The sequence below is a fragment of the Coregonus clupeaformis genome, chromosome 6 (assembly GCF_020615455.1).
Source record: "Coregonus clupeaformis isolate EN_2021a chromosome 6, ASM2061545v1, whole genome shotgun sequence".
NCBI classification, from domain to species: domain Eukaryota; kingdom Metazoa; phylum Chordata; class Actinopteri; order Salmoniformes; family Salmonidae; genus Coregonus; species Coregonus clupeaformis.
The window spans coordinates 12,772,594-12,788,085 of NC_059197.1; the positions used below are offsets into that span (position 1 = coordinate 12,772,594).

The window sequence follows — 15,492 nt, forward strand, 5'->3', positions numbered from 1 at the left end:
TGAGAGAGAGGAGAGGGTTGGGGGTATCTATGAGAGGGTTGGGGGTATATATGCGAGAGAGGAGAGGGTTGGGGTTATCTACGAGAGGGTTGGAGGTATCTATGAGAGACAGGAGAGGGTTGGGGGTATATATGAAAGAGAGGAGAGGGTTGGTGGTATCTATGAGAGGGTTGGGGGTATCTATGAGAGAGAGGAGAGGGTTGGGGGTATCTATGAGAGGGTTGGGGGTATATATGAGAGAGAGGAGAGAGTTGGGGGTATCTATGAGAGGGTTGGGGGTATATATGAGAGAGAGGAGAGAGTTGGGGGTATCTATGAGAGGGTTGGGGGTATATATATGAGAGGGTTGGGGGTATCTATGAGAGGGTTGGGGGTATCTATGAGAGACAGGAGAGGGTTGGGGGTATCTATGAGAGGGTTGGGAGTATCTATGAGAGGGTTGGGGGTATCTATGAGAGACAGGAGAGGGTTGGGGGTAGCTATGAGAGGGTTGGGGATATCTATGAGAGGGTTGGGGGTATCTATGAGAGGGTTGGGGGTATCTATGAGAGGGTTGGGGGTATCTATGAGAGACAGGAGAGGGTTGGGGGTATATATGAGAGAGAGGAGAGGGTTGGGGGTATCTATGAGAGGGTTGGGGTATATATGAGAGAGAGGAGAGGGTTGGGGTTATCTATGAGAGGGTTGGAGGTATCTATGAGAGACAGGAGAGGGTTGGGGGTATATATGAGAGAGAGGAGAGGGTTGGGGTTATCTATGAGAGGGTTGGGGGTATCTATGAGAGAGAGGAGAGGGTTGGGGGTATCTATGAGAGGGTTGGGGGTATATATATGAGAGGGTTGGGGTATCTATGAGAGGGTTGGGGGTATCTATGAGAGACAGGAGAGGGTTGGGGGTATCTATGAGAGGGTTGGGGGTATCTATGAGAGGGTTGGGGGTATCTATGAGAGACAGGAGAGGGTTGGGGGTAGCTATGAGAGGGTTGGGGATATCTATGAGAGGGTTGGGGGTATCTATGAGAGGGTTGGGGGTATCTATGAGAGAGAGGAGAGGGTTGGGGGTATCTATGAGAGGGTTGGGGGTATATATGAGAGAGAGGAGAGGGTTGGGGGTATCAGGAGAGGGTTGGGGGTATATATGAGAGAGAGGAGAGGGTTGGGGTTATCTATGAGAGGGTTGGAGGTATCTATGAGAGACAGGAGAGGGTTTGGGGGGTATATATGAGAGAGAGGAGAGGGTTAGGGGGTATCTATGAGAGGGTTGGGGGTATATATGAGAGAGAGGAGAGGGTTGGGGGTATCTATGAGAGGGTTGGGGGTATATATATGAGAGGGTTGGGGGTATCTATGAGAGGGTTGGGGGTATCTATGAGAGACAGGAGAGGTTTGGGGGTATCTATGAGAGGGTTGGGGGTATCTCTGAGAGGGTTGGGTGTATCTATGAGAGACAGGAGAGGGTTGGGGGTAGCTATGAGAGGGTTGGGGATATCTATGAGAGGGTTGGGGGTATCTATGAGAGGGTTGGGGGTATCTATGAGAGACAGTAGAGGGTTGGGGGTATCTATGAGAGGGTTGGGGGTATCTATGAGAGACAGGAGAGGGTTGGGGGTATCTATGAGAGGGTTGGGGGTATCTATGACAGACAGGAGAGGGTTGGGGGTATCTATTCTACAGCTGGCAGCAACACAAGAGAACAGTCTCTGATCAAAACATACTTCTTTGAAGTCAGTTAACTTCTAACCAACAACACAATGTGGACATTCATTTCTTCTTGAATTGAATCTGATTCCTGAGCAGAGTGTGATGTCTACGTTGCATTGCCCCCTTCTAGAGAACAAGCTGCGACATTACACTCAGCCACCCACCCAGCCAGCCAGCCAGTCAGCCACCCAGTCACCCAGCCACCCACCCACCTAGCCAGCAAGCCACCCAGTCACCCACCCAGCCAGCCAGCCACCCAGCCAGCCAGCCACCCACCCAGCCAGTCAGCCACCCAGTCACCCACCCACCCAGCCAGCAAGCCACCCAGCCAGCCACCCAGCCAGCCACCCACCCAGCCAGCAAGCCACCCAGCCACCCAGCCAGCCAGCCACCAATCCAGCCAGTCAGCCACCAATCCAGCCAGCCAGCCACCCAGCCAGTCAGCCACCCAGCCACCAATCCACCCACCCAGCCAGCAAGCCACCCAGCCAGTCAGCCACCCAGCCACCAATCCAGCCACCCAGCCAGTCAGCCAGCCAGCCACCCAGCCAACCAGCCAGCCAGTCAGCCACCAATCCAGCCAGTCAGCCAGCCAGCCACCCAGCCAGCCAGCCAGCCAGCCAGCCATCCACCCATCCATCCATCCATCCATCCATCCATCCATCCATCCATCCACCAAGCCAGCCATCCAGCCACTAACCCACCTTGCAGTCTTTCTGGTACTTGCTCCACACGTCTCTGCTCAGGCCCCCCGACGCCTCGCAAGGTTTGTCAGGAGGGACAATGTTGTGGTTGACCAGTGCTGACAGATGGGTACGGACCGTGGACAGGTGTCGACAGTAGGCCAGCCCTGGGGGGAGGGAGGGAAGAGGGAGGGAGGGAGGGAGGGAGGGGGAGGGAGGGAGGGAGGGAGGGAGGGGGAGGGAGGGAGGGAGGGAGGGGGAGGGAGGGGGGGAGAGAGGGAGAGAGGGAGGGAGGGAGGAGGGAGGGGGAGGGGGAGGGAGGAGGGAGGGAGGGAGGGGGGGGGAGGGAGGGAGGGAGGGAGGGAGAGAGACACAGTTATGGAGAGAAAGAGATAGGACATGAGAGAGACAGACGGAGGGCGTGAGACAGGAAGGAAGGAGTGGAGGGAAAGAGATAGGACATGAGAGAGAGGGAGGACATGAGAGAGAGGGAGGAAGGAGTGGAGAGAAATAAATAGGATATGAGAGACAGACGGAGGGCGTGAGACAGGAAGGAAGGAGTGGAGAGAAAGAAATAGGATATGAGACAGACGGAGAGCGTGAGACAGGAAGGAAGGAGTGGAGAGAAAGAGATAGGACATGAGAGAGACAGACGGAGAGCGTGAGACAGGAAGGAAGGAGAGAAAGAGATAGGACATGAGAAAGAGGGAGGGCGTGAGACAGGAAGGAAGGAGTGGAGGGAAAGAAAGATAAAAGAAGACAGGAGGTCTCTCCCTTTATTAATGAACAGGGAACTGACAAACAAACTACTTTGAGAGAAAGAACACAGACAGACTTACATCCGTAGAAGGCCCTGGAGATGATCTGCCTTTTCATATTCTGGCACAGCATCTTCAGAGGGATCCTGGAAACAGGACACACACACACAGCGGTGAGATGATGATAGCATCATTTCAGGTTATCAATTAATGATGTGATAGAATCAGAGTGCATGACTGTGTGTGAGGAACGGAATGTGTGTGAGGAACGGAATGTGTGTGAGGAACGGAATGTGTGTGAGGAACGGAATGTGTGTGAGGAATGGAATGTGTGTGAGGAACGGACTGTGTGTGAGGAACGGAATGTGTGTGTGTGCGTGCGTATGCATGCATGTATGTATGTGTGCATGTGTGAGTTCTTGAGTCCGTGTGTGTGTGCGTGCACGTGTGTGTGAGTCCATGTGTGTGTGTGTGTGTATGTGTGTGTATTCTCACCGGTCGTGGATGCAAGTGCAGCCTGCTGGGTATTCCAAGGAGACGTTACTGCCCCCTGTGGAGCAACACAGACATGACGACATGTGACTGGTGCTCTCTGCTGCCTGCTGCCATGAAGACGGGCTGCCTCCTATATACGCACCCTGGATGTCCATCATCTCCCCATGGTCTGGAGGGGGGATGGAGAGACAGGGAGATAGAGAGAGGGAAAGAGAGAGGATGGAGAGAGAGAGGGAGAGAGGGAGGATGGAGAGAGCGGGAGAGAGAGGACGGAGAGAGAGGGTGAGAGAGAGGGAGAGAGAGAGAGGGTGAGAGAGAGGGAGAGAGAGAGAGGATGGAGAGAGAGGGTGAGAGAGAGAGAGAGAGAGAGAGGTGGAGAGAGGGATGGAGGGGGAAAGAGGGATGGAGAGAGGGATGGAGAGAGAGAGAGAGGGTGAGAGAGAGAGGGTGAGAGAGAGAGAGAGAGAGAGGGTGAGAGAGAGAGAGAGAGAGAGAGAGCAAGAGAGAGAGAGAGGGGGGGATGGAAAGACAGATGGAGAGAGAAGGGAGAGAGTGAGGGAGAGCGAGAGAGGGATGGAGCAAGGGGGAGTACAACAACAGGAAAAGAGATCAAACAATCAGTAGGGACAGAGAAGCTTAAGGTGCTCTGAGACACATTTGACTTTTTTTTTTAACATTTTAGTCATTTAGCAGACACTCTTATCCAGAGCGACTTACAGTTAGTGAGTGCATACATTTTTATTTATTTTTATACTGGCCCCCCATGGGAATCGAACCCACAACCCTGGCGTTGCAAGCGCCATGCTCTACCAACTGAGCTACACTAAACTAATCTAGCTAACATCCAATTACATGATCTGTTACTATACATGACATCAATTAATTAATCGATTTCAGCTTCAAAAATAAATAATTGCTCTTTCAAATATGTATTTTTCATTTTGCGTACATCGCTCACATAGATGAGGTATACATTTATGTGGTTATCCATAAGTGAGTCAGACAGGCATCATAAAACACACAACATTGAGAATATTGAGAATAAAGAAAAACTTGGAAATGAATAAGAAGAAGTTATGGGCAGCGAGCAGACAGAGCAGAGCATGCTGGGGCAGAAAGAACCCAACATAGAGAACAGACTGGCTCCACAGAGGACCAACAAAAACATTAGGAGAGGAGAGGAGAGGAGAGGTGGAGAGGAGAAGGAGAAGGACAAGAGGAGAGAGACAGGGCAGCAGGGTTCTCAGGCCATGCAGGAAGCATAAAGCCAGAACACGACGACAGAAAAGGAACACAAAAAAAAAAAAAAAAAAAAAGGACGCCAATGAGGGAATACCAAAAATAGAAAGAACATTAAAGAAATGCTCTTCACCTTAATTCTTCAGGGTAGAGCTGATGACCTGTTATGAATATGAGTAGCTGCTCTTTGGTTGTTCAGCAGAAAAACCAGGAAATCAAAACGATAAAACAGAACCAAACATAAAATGCTGGTGGAAAGGAGACCATGCATTCGGACTCCCTAGAAAATGTATTTTTTTGGGGGTAAATTGAATTCAAAGTTGAACAGGAAGTGATTTTAGGGTTTTTGGTAATATACTCCCGGGTCTTGACATAACGATACTGTAACAGGGTAGGAACCAAAGTGTGACAGGGTAGGAACCAAAGTTTTGTCGATGTCTCTACTACTGCGGAACCCCACAGGACCTAGCGGTCACAATGGAAGGGACGAGGGGACGACAGGGGTTAGTGAAGAATTACAGTGAACAGCATTGCAGAAAGAATGACTGCACCAACAGAGGAAGAGGAGAAAACTACATCAGAGCAAAGAAAGGAAAGAGATATATATATATATATACAGTGGGGGAAAAATGTATTTAGTCAGCCACCAATTATGCAAGTTCTTCCACTTAAAAAGATGAGAGAGGCCTGTAATTTTCATCATAGGTACACGTCAACTATGACAGACAAATAGAGATTTTTTTTCTCCAGAAAATCACATTGTAGGATTTTTTATGAATTTATTTGCAAATTATGGTGGAAAATAAGTATTTGGTCACCTACAAACAAGCAAGATTTCTGGCTCTCACAGACCTGTAACTTCTTCTTTAAGAGGCTCCTCTGTCCTCCACTCGTTACCTGTATTAATGGCACCTGTTTGAACTTGTTATCAGTATAAAAGACACCTGTCCACAACCTCAAACAGTCACACTCCAAACTCCACTATGGCCAAGACCAAAGAGCTGTCAAAGGACACCAGAAACAAAATTGTAGACCTGCACCAGGCTGGGAAGACTGAATCTGCAATAGGTAAGCAGCTTGGTTTGAAGAAATCAACTGTGGGAGCAATTATTAGGAAATGGAAGACATACAAGACCACTGATAATCTCCCTCGATCTGGGGCTCCACGCAAGATCTCACCCGTGGGGTCAAAATGATCACAAGAACGGTGAGCAAAAATCCCAGAACCACACGGGGGGACCTAGTGAATGACCTGCAGAGAGCTGGGACCAAAGTAACAAAGCCTACCATCAGTAACACACTACGCCGCCAGGGGACTCAAATCCTGCAGTGCCAGACGTGTCCCCCTGCTTAAGCCAGTACATGTCCAGGCCTGTCTGAAGTTTGCTAGAGTGCATTTGGATGATCCAGAAGAGGATTGGGAGAATGTCATATGGTCAGATGAAACCAAAATAGAACTTTTTTGGTAAAAACTCAACTCGTCGTGTTTGGAGGACAAAGAATGCTGAGTTGCATCCAAAGAACACCATACCTACTGTGAAGCATGGGGGGTGGAAACATCATGCTTTGGGGCTGTTTTTTCTGCAAAGGGACCAGGATGACTGATCCGTGTAAAGGAAAGAATGAATGGGGCCATGTATCATGAGATTTTGAGAGAAAACCTCCTTCCATCAGCAAGGGCATTGAAGATGAAACGTGGCTGGGTCTTTCAGCATGAAAATGATCCCAAACACACCGCCCGGGCAACAAAGGAGTGGCTTCGTAAGAATCATTTCAAGGTCCTGGAGTGGCCTAGCCAGTCTCTAGATCTCAACCCCATAGAAAATCTTTGGAGGGAGTTGAAAGTCCGTGTTGCCCAGCGACAGCCCCAAAACATCACTGCTCTAGAGGAGATCTGCATGGAGGAATGGGCCAAAATACCAGCAACAGTGTGTGAAAACCTTGTGAAGACTTACAGAAAACGTTTGACCTGTGTCATTGCCAACAAAGGGTATATAACAAAGTATTGAGAAACTTTTGTTATTGACCAAATACTTATTTTCCACCATAATTTGCAAATAAATTCATTAAAAATCCTACAATGTGATTTTCTGGATGTTTTTTTCTCATTTTGTCTATCATAGTTGACGTGTACCTATGATGAAAATTACATGCCTCTCTCATCTTTTTAAGTGGGAGAACTTGCACAATTGGTGGCTGACTAAATACTTTTTTTCCCCACTGTGTATATATATATATATATATATATATTTTAACACATTCTATTAAAACAAAATGAAACTGGTTGCTGCATATCTCACATGCAAATGCGTCAGGCATGTTGCAGTGAACGTAAATGAAGACAATGGAGCCAAAACAAAAACTACACAGAAGGGTTTCAAACCACACCAAAAAGAGTGCAAAAGGGAATAACAACAGAGCAAATAATCAAAGCATTTCTTTGTGCCCCAGAACCCAACAGTGCTGAGAGAGGACCATAATAACTGGGACTAACATGGTACTGCTCCATTGAGCGGAGAGGAGAGGACCATAGTAACTGGGACTAACATGGTACTGCTCCATTGAGCGGAGAGGAGAGGACCATAGTAACTGGGACTAACATGGTACTGCTCCATTGAGACGAGAGGACCATAGTAACTGGGACTAACATGGTACTGCTCCATTGAGAGGAGAGGACCATAGTAACGAGAACTAACATTGCACTGCTCAATTAACAAGGGAGGACCATAAAAACTGGGAATAACATGGTCCTGCTCCATTGAGAGGAGAGGACCATTTTAACTGGGACTAACATGGTACCGCTCCATTGAGACGAGAGGACCATAGTAACTGGGACTAACATGGTACTGCTCCATTGACAGGAGAGGACCATAAAACTGGGAATAACATGGTACTGCTCCATTGAGAGGACCATAGTAACTGGGACTAACATGGTACTGCTCCATTGAGACGAGAGGACCATAGTAACTGGGACTAACATGGTACTGCTCCATTGACAGGAGAGGACCATAACAACTGGGACTAACATGGTACTGCTCCATTGAGAGGAGAGGACCATAATAACTGGGACTAACATGGTACTGCTCCATTGAGAGGAGAGGACCATAGTAACTGGGACTAACATGGTACTGCTCCATTGAGTGGAGAGGACCATAGTAACTGGGACTAACATGGTACTGCTCCATTGAGATGACCATAGTAACTGGGACTAACATGGTACTGCTCCATTGAGAGGAGAGGAGAGGACCATAACTACTGGGACTAAGATGGAACCACTCCATTGAGAGGGCAATAGTAACTGGGAATAACATGGTACTGCTCCATTGAGAGGAGAGGACTATAGTAACTGGGACTAGCATGGTACTGCTCCATTGAGAGGAGAGGACCATAGTAACTAGAATATCATGGTACTGCTCCATTGAGAAGAGGACCATAGTAACTGGGAATAACATGGAACTGCTCCATTGAGAGGACTATAGTAACTGGGACTAACATGGTACTGCTCCATTGAGAGGAGAGGACCATATTAACTGGGACTAACATGGTACTGCTCCATTGACAGGAGAGGACCACAACAACTGGGACTAACATGGTACTGCTCCATTGAGAGGAGAGGACCATAGTAACTGGGACTAACATGGTACTGCTTTATTGAGAGGAGAGGACCATATTAACTGGGACTAACATGGTACTGCTCCATTGAGAGGAGAGGACCATAGTAACTGGGACTAACATGGTACTGCTTTATTGAGAGGAGAGGACCATATTAAATGGGACTAACATGGTACTGCTCCATTAAGAAGAGAGGACCATAGTAACTGGGACTAACATGGTACTGCTCCATTGAGAGGAGAGGACCATAGTAACTGGGACTAACATGGTACTGCTCCATTGAGAGGAGAGGACCATTTTAACTGGGAATAACATGGTACCGCTCCATTTAGAGGAGAGGACCATTGAAAGTGGGACTAAAATGGTACTGCTCCATTGAGAGGAGAGGACCATAATAACTGGGACTAACATGGTACTGCTCCATTGAGTGGAGAGGACCATAGTAACTGGGAATAACATGGTACTGCTCCATTGAGAGGAGAGGACCATAGTAACTGGGACTAACATGGTACTGCTCCATTGAGAGGAGAGGACCATAGTAACTGGGACTAACATGGTACTGCTCCATTGAGAGGAGAGGACCATAGTAACTGGGACTAACATGGTACTGCTCCATTGAGAGGAGAGGACCATAGTAACTGGGACTAACATGGTGCTGCTCCATTGAGAGGAGAGGACCATAGTAACTGGGACTAACATGGTACTGCTCCATTGAGAGGAGAGGACCATAGTAACTGGGACTAACATGGTACTGCTCCATTGAGAGGAGAGGACCATAGTAACTGGGACTAACATGGTACTGCTCCATTGAGAGGAGAGGACCATAGTAACTGGGACTAAAATGGTACTGCTCCATTAAAAAGAGAGGACTATAGAAACTGGGACTAACATGGTACTGCTCCATTGAGAAGAGAGGACTATAGAAACTGGGACTAACATGGAACTGCTCCATTGAGAGGAGATGATCATATTAACTGGGACTAACATGGTACTGCTCCACTGAGAGGAGAGGACCATATTAACTGGGACTAACATGGTACTGCTCCACTGAGAGGAGAGGACCATATTAACTGGGACTAACATGGTACTGCTCCACTGAGAGGAGAGGACCATATTACCTGGGACTAACATAGTACTGCTCCACTGAGAGGAGAGGACCATATTAACTGGGACTAACATGGTACTGCTCCACTGAGAGGAGAGGACCATATTAACTGGGACTAACATAGTACTGCTCCACTGAGAGGAGAGGACCATATTAACTGGGACTAACATGGTACTGCTCCATTGAGAGGACCATAGTAACTGGGACTAACATGGTACTGCTCCATTGAGAGGAGAGGAGAGGACCATAACTACTGGGACTAAGATGGAACCACTCCATTGAGAGGGCAATAGTAACTGGGAATAACATGGTACTGCTCCATTGAGAGGAGAGGACCATAGTAACTAGAATATCATGGTACTGCTCCATTGAGAAGAGAGGACCATAGGAACTGGGAATAACATGGTACTGCTCCATTGAGAGGACTATAGTAACTGGGACTAACATGGTACTGCTCCATTGAGAGGAGAGGACCATATTAACTGGGACTAACATGGTACTGCTCCATTGACAGGAGAGGACCACAACAACTGGGACTAACATGGTACTGCTCCATTGAGAAGAGAGGACCATAGTAACTGGGACTAACATGGTACTGCTCCATTGAGAGGAGAGGACCATAGTAACTGGGACTAGCATGGTACTGCTCCATTGAGAGGAGAGGACCATAGTAACTGGGACTAACATGGTACTGCTTTATTGAGAGGAGAGGACCATATTAAATGGGACTAACATGGTACTGCTCCATTAAGAAGAGAGGACTATAGAAACTGGGACTAACATGGTACTGCTCCATTGAGAGGAGAGGACCATAGTAACTGGGACTAACATGGTACTGCTCCATTGAGAGGAGAGGACCATATTAACTGGGAATAACATGGTACTGCTCCACTGAGAGGAGAGGACCATATTAACTGGGACTAACATGGTACTGCTCCATTGAGTGGAGAGGACCATTGAAAGTGGGACTAAAATGGTACTGCTCCATTAAAAAGAGAGGACTATAGAAACTGGGACTAACATGGTACTGCTCCATTGAGATGAGAGGACCATTGAAAGTGGGACTAAAATGGTACTGCTCCATTAAGAAGAGAGGACTATAGAAACTGGGACTAACATGGAACTGCTCCACTGAGAGGAGAGGACCATATTAACTGGGACTAACATGGTACTGCTCCACTGAGAGGAGAGGACCATATTAACTGGGACTAACATGGTACTGCTCCACTGAGAGGAGAGGACCATATTACCTGGGACTAACAAATCAAATCAAATCAAATTTTATTGGTCACATGCGCCGAATACAACAAGTGCAGACATTACAGTGAAATGCTTACTTACATAGTACTGCTCCACTGAGAGGAGCTGAGAGGAGAGGACCATATTAACTGGGACTAACATGGTACTGCTCCACTGAGAGGATAGGACCATATTAACTGGGACTAACATAGTACTGCTCCACTGAGAGGAGAGGACCATATTAACTGGGACTAACATGGTACTGCTCCATTGAGAGGACCATAGTAACTGGGACTAACATGGTACTGCTCCATTGAGAGGAGAGGAGAGGACCATAACTACTGGGACTAAGATGGAACCACTCCATTGAGAGGGCAATAGTAACTGGGAATAACATGGTACTGCTCCATTGAGAGGAGAGGACCATAGTAACTGGGACTAACATGGTACTGCTCCATTGAGAGGACTATAGTAACTGGGACTAACATGGTACTGCTCCATTGAGAGGAGAGGAGAGGACCATAACTACTGGGACTAAGATGGAACCACTCCATTGAGAGGGCAATAGTAACTGGGAATAACATGGTACTGCTCCATTGAGAGGAGAGGACCATAGTAACTGGGACTAACATGGTACTGCTCCATTGAGAGGACTATAGTAACTGGGACTAACATGGTACTGCTCCATTGAGAGGAGAGGACCATATTAACTGGGACTAACATGGTACTGCTCCATTGACAGGAGAGGACCACAACAACTGGGACTAACATGGTACTGCTCCATTGAGAGGACCATAGTAACTGGGACTAACATGGTACTGCTCCATTGAGAGGAGAGGACCATAGTAACTGGGACTAGCATGGTACTGCTCCATTGAGAGGAGAGGACCATTGAAAGTGGGACTAAAATGGTACTGCTCCATTAAGAAGAGAGGACTATAGAAACTGGGACTAACATGGTACTGCTCCATTGAGAGGAGAGGACCATATTAACTGGGAATAACATGGTACTGCTCCATTGAGAGGAGAGGACCATATTAACTGGGACTAACATGGTACTGCTCCATTGAGAGGAGAGGACCATAGTAACTGGGACTAACATGGTACTGCTCCATTGAGAGGAGAGGACCATAGTAACTGGGAATAACATGGTACTGCTCCATTGAGAGGAGAGGACCATAGTAACTGGGAATAACATGGAAAAAATTAACTTAAAGTATAATTGTTTTAGATTACTAATGTTACTGTCCCCACTACAACAACAACAATAATTAGATGCATAATTTTGTCCTTGAAAATGTTCATTGAAATACTATAGAATTCCATTCATTCCTATGGAGGACCGCTCCTACTGGGGAATGGCAAACTATTACGGACTACAAAGGGAAACCCAGCCGCGAGCTTCCCAGTGACGCGAGCCTACCAGACGAGCTAAATGCCTTTTATGCTCGCTTCGAGGCAAGCAACACTGAAGCATGCATGAGAGCACCAGCTGTTCCGGAAGACTGTGCGATCACGCTCTCCGTAGCCGATGTGAGCAAGACCTTTAAGCAGGTTAACATTCACAAGGCCGCAGGGCCAGACGGATTACCAGGACGTGTACTCAGAGCATGCGCTGACCAACTGGTAAGTGTTGTCTGTAATACCTACATGTTTCAAGCAGACCACCATAGTCCCTGTGCCCAAGAAAGTGATAGCCGTCAGTAGCCATGACGTGCTTTGAAAGGCTGGTCGTGGCTCACATCAACACCATCATCCCGGAAACCCTAGACCCACTCCGATTCGCATACCGCCCCAACAGATCCACAGATGACGCAATTTCAATCACACTCCACACTGCCCTTTCCCACCTGGACAAAAGGAACACCTATGTGAGAATGCTGTTCATTGACTACAGCTCAGTGTTCAACACCAGTGCCCACTAAGCTCATTACTAAGCTAAGGAACCAGGGACTAAACACCTCCCTCTGCAACTGGATCCTGGACTTCCTGACGGGCCGCCCCCAGGTGGTAAGGGTAGGCAACACCACATCTGCCACGCTGATCTTCAACACGGGGGCCCCTCGGGGGTGTGTGCTCAGTCCCCTCCTGTACTCCCTGTTCACCCATGACTGCGTGGCCAAGCACGACTCCAACACCATCATTAAGTCTGATCACTGACAACGGTGAGACAGCCTATAGGGAGGAGGTCAGAGACCTGGCAGTGTGGTGCCAGGACAACATCCTCTCCCTCAATGTGAGCAAGACAAAGGAGCTGATCGTGGACTACAGGAAAAGGAGGGCCGAACAGGCCCCCATTAACATCGACGTGGATGTAGTGGAGAGAGTTTCAAGTTCCTTGGTGTCCACATCACCAACAAACTATCATGGTCCAAACACACCAAGACAGTTGTGAAGAGGACACAACAACACCTATTCCCCCTCAGGAGACTGAAAAGATTTGGCATGGGTCCCCAGATCCTCAAACAGTTCTACAGCTGCACCATCGAGAGCATCCTGACCGGTTGCATCACCGCCTGGTATGGCAACTGTTCGGCATCCGACCATAAGGCGCTACAGAGGGTAGTGCGTACGGCCCACTACATCACTGGGTCCAAGCTTCCTGCCATCCAGGACCTATATACTAGGCATTGTCAGAGGAAGGCCCAAAAAATTGTAAAAGACTCCAGTCACGCAAGTCATAGACTGTTCTCTCTGCTACTGCACGGCAAGCGATACCGGAGCGCCAAGTCTAGGTCCAAAAGGCTCCTTAACAGCTTCTGCCCCCAAGCTATAAGACTGCTGAACAATTAATCAAATGGACACCTGGACTATTTACATTGACCCTCCCCCCTTTGTTTTTACACTGCTGCTACTTGCTGTTTATTATCTATGCATAGTCACTTTACCCCTACCTACATGTACAAATTACCTCAACTAACCTGTACCCCCGCACATTGACTCAGTACCGGTATCCCCTGTATATAGCCTCATTATTGTTATTTTATTGTGTTACTTTTTAATATTTTTTTTTACTTTAGTTCATTTAGTAAATATTTTCTTAACTCTTTCTTGAACTGTATTGTTGGTTAACGGCTTGTAAATAAGCATTTCACGGTAAGGTCTACACCTGTTGTATTCGGCGCATGTGACAAATACAATTTGATTAGATTGAATTTGATTTAACATGGTGCTGCTCCATTGAGAGGAGAGGACCATAGTAACTGGGAATAACATGGTACTGCTCCATTGAGAGGAGAGGACCATAGTAACTGGGACTAACATGGTGCTGCTCCATTGAGAGGAGAGGACCATAGTAACTGGGACTAACATGGTACTGCTCCATTGAGAGGAGAGGACCATAGTAACTGGGACTACATGGTACTGCTCCATTGAGAGGAGAGGACCATAGTAACTGGGACTAACATGGTGCTGCTCCATTGAGAGGACCATAGTAACTGGGACTAACATGGTACTGCTCCATTGAGAGGAGAGGACCATATTAACTGGGACTAACATGGTGCTGCTCCATTGAGAGGAGAGGACCATAGTAACTGGGACTAACATGGTACTGCTCCATTGAGAGGAGAGGACCATAGTAACTGGGACTAACATGGTACTGCTCCATTGAGAGGAGAGGACCATAGTAACTGGGAATAACATGGTACTGCTCCATTGAGAGGAGAGGACCATAGTAACTGGGAATAACATGGTACTGCTCCATTGAGAGGAAAGGACCATAGTAACTGGGACTAACATGGTAAAAATGTTGTCCTTAACACATATTATTGAAATAGTGTATAATTCCATTCATTCCTATGGAGGACTGCTCCTACTGGGGAATACCAATATGACCGACCAGTGGCTTCAAAGCTTCTCATTGGCCAATACACAGCATCAGCAATCCAGGGTTTATATACAGGACATCGTTGCTTAGCGCCTCTTACCCTGACAATTGAAATAGAATCTATCTACAGAAGTACAAGCAGCCTGTTGATTCAAGGTTCCTACAGGGGAACACTGATGTAAATGCTGAATAAAGGGGGGTCAGGTAATTCTAGCCTACAGTATGAATCAGTTACATCAGATTCTCTCTCACACACACACACACACACACGGACGGACGGACGGACGGACGTGCCACTTGACCTAGCTGTAGTTCTCACCATGGCAATGCACCACGGTCTAGCCAACATCAATGTTAATGAATCAGTGCAGTCAGGTCACTATCATAACACATTATCAGTGTCAAGTGGAAATGCATTCTTTATCATGTGATGATGAGGAACTTTATACCAAACTAGTTTTGTCATTTTTGTATTAAAGAGAGCCCTCCACTCTCCCAAGCATCCAACCTACCCTGCACTGTTGGGACAAAGACACACAGCGCTTTAGAGGAGAGAGGTTTGGATTGGAGAGGTTTGGGGTGCATGCAGGGTAGGATAGGGAGGGATGGACCAGGAGGTGAATTGTGGGTAGTGAAGTTTGTAAGGGGGGGTTGAGGTAGGTCAGGTGAAGGGATAAAAACCTTTCATGACATTAGGATCTGTGAGGTTCCGCCAGCAGATCATTGAGATCATAGCCTGGAGTCTATCCTCCTCTTCTTCTTCATCATCCAGCGAGGGAGCACGGCTGCCCGTGGTGTGGTGGTAGTTTATAGTCACTGCTATATACCAGGTGAT

The 15,492-nt window shown here is 47.5% G+C and overlaps 1 protein-coding gene across 1 annotated transcript in view; it reads right to left on the bottom strand.

The window, feature by feature from the left end:
* LOC121568500 (small G protein signaling modulator 2-like) overlaps positions 1-15,492 on the bottom strand; it is a 148,254-nt gene that overhangs the window by 23,756 nt on the left and 109,006 nt on the right. The window contains exons 11-13 of the mRNA XM_045220933.1: positions 3,637-3,805; positions 3,223-3,287; positions 2,405-2,550 (exon numbers count right to left, since the gene is read on the bottom strand). Of these exons, the coding sequence (XP_045076868.1) occupies positions 2,405-2,550; positions 3,223-3,287; positions 3,637-3,805 (380 nt within the window). The remainder of the gene's footprint in view (positions 1-2,404; positions 2,551-3,222; positions 3,288-3,636; positions 3,806-15,492) is intronic.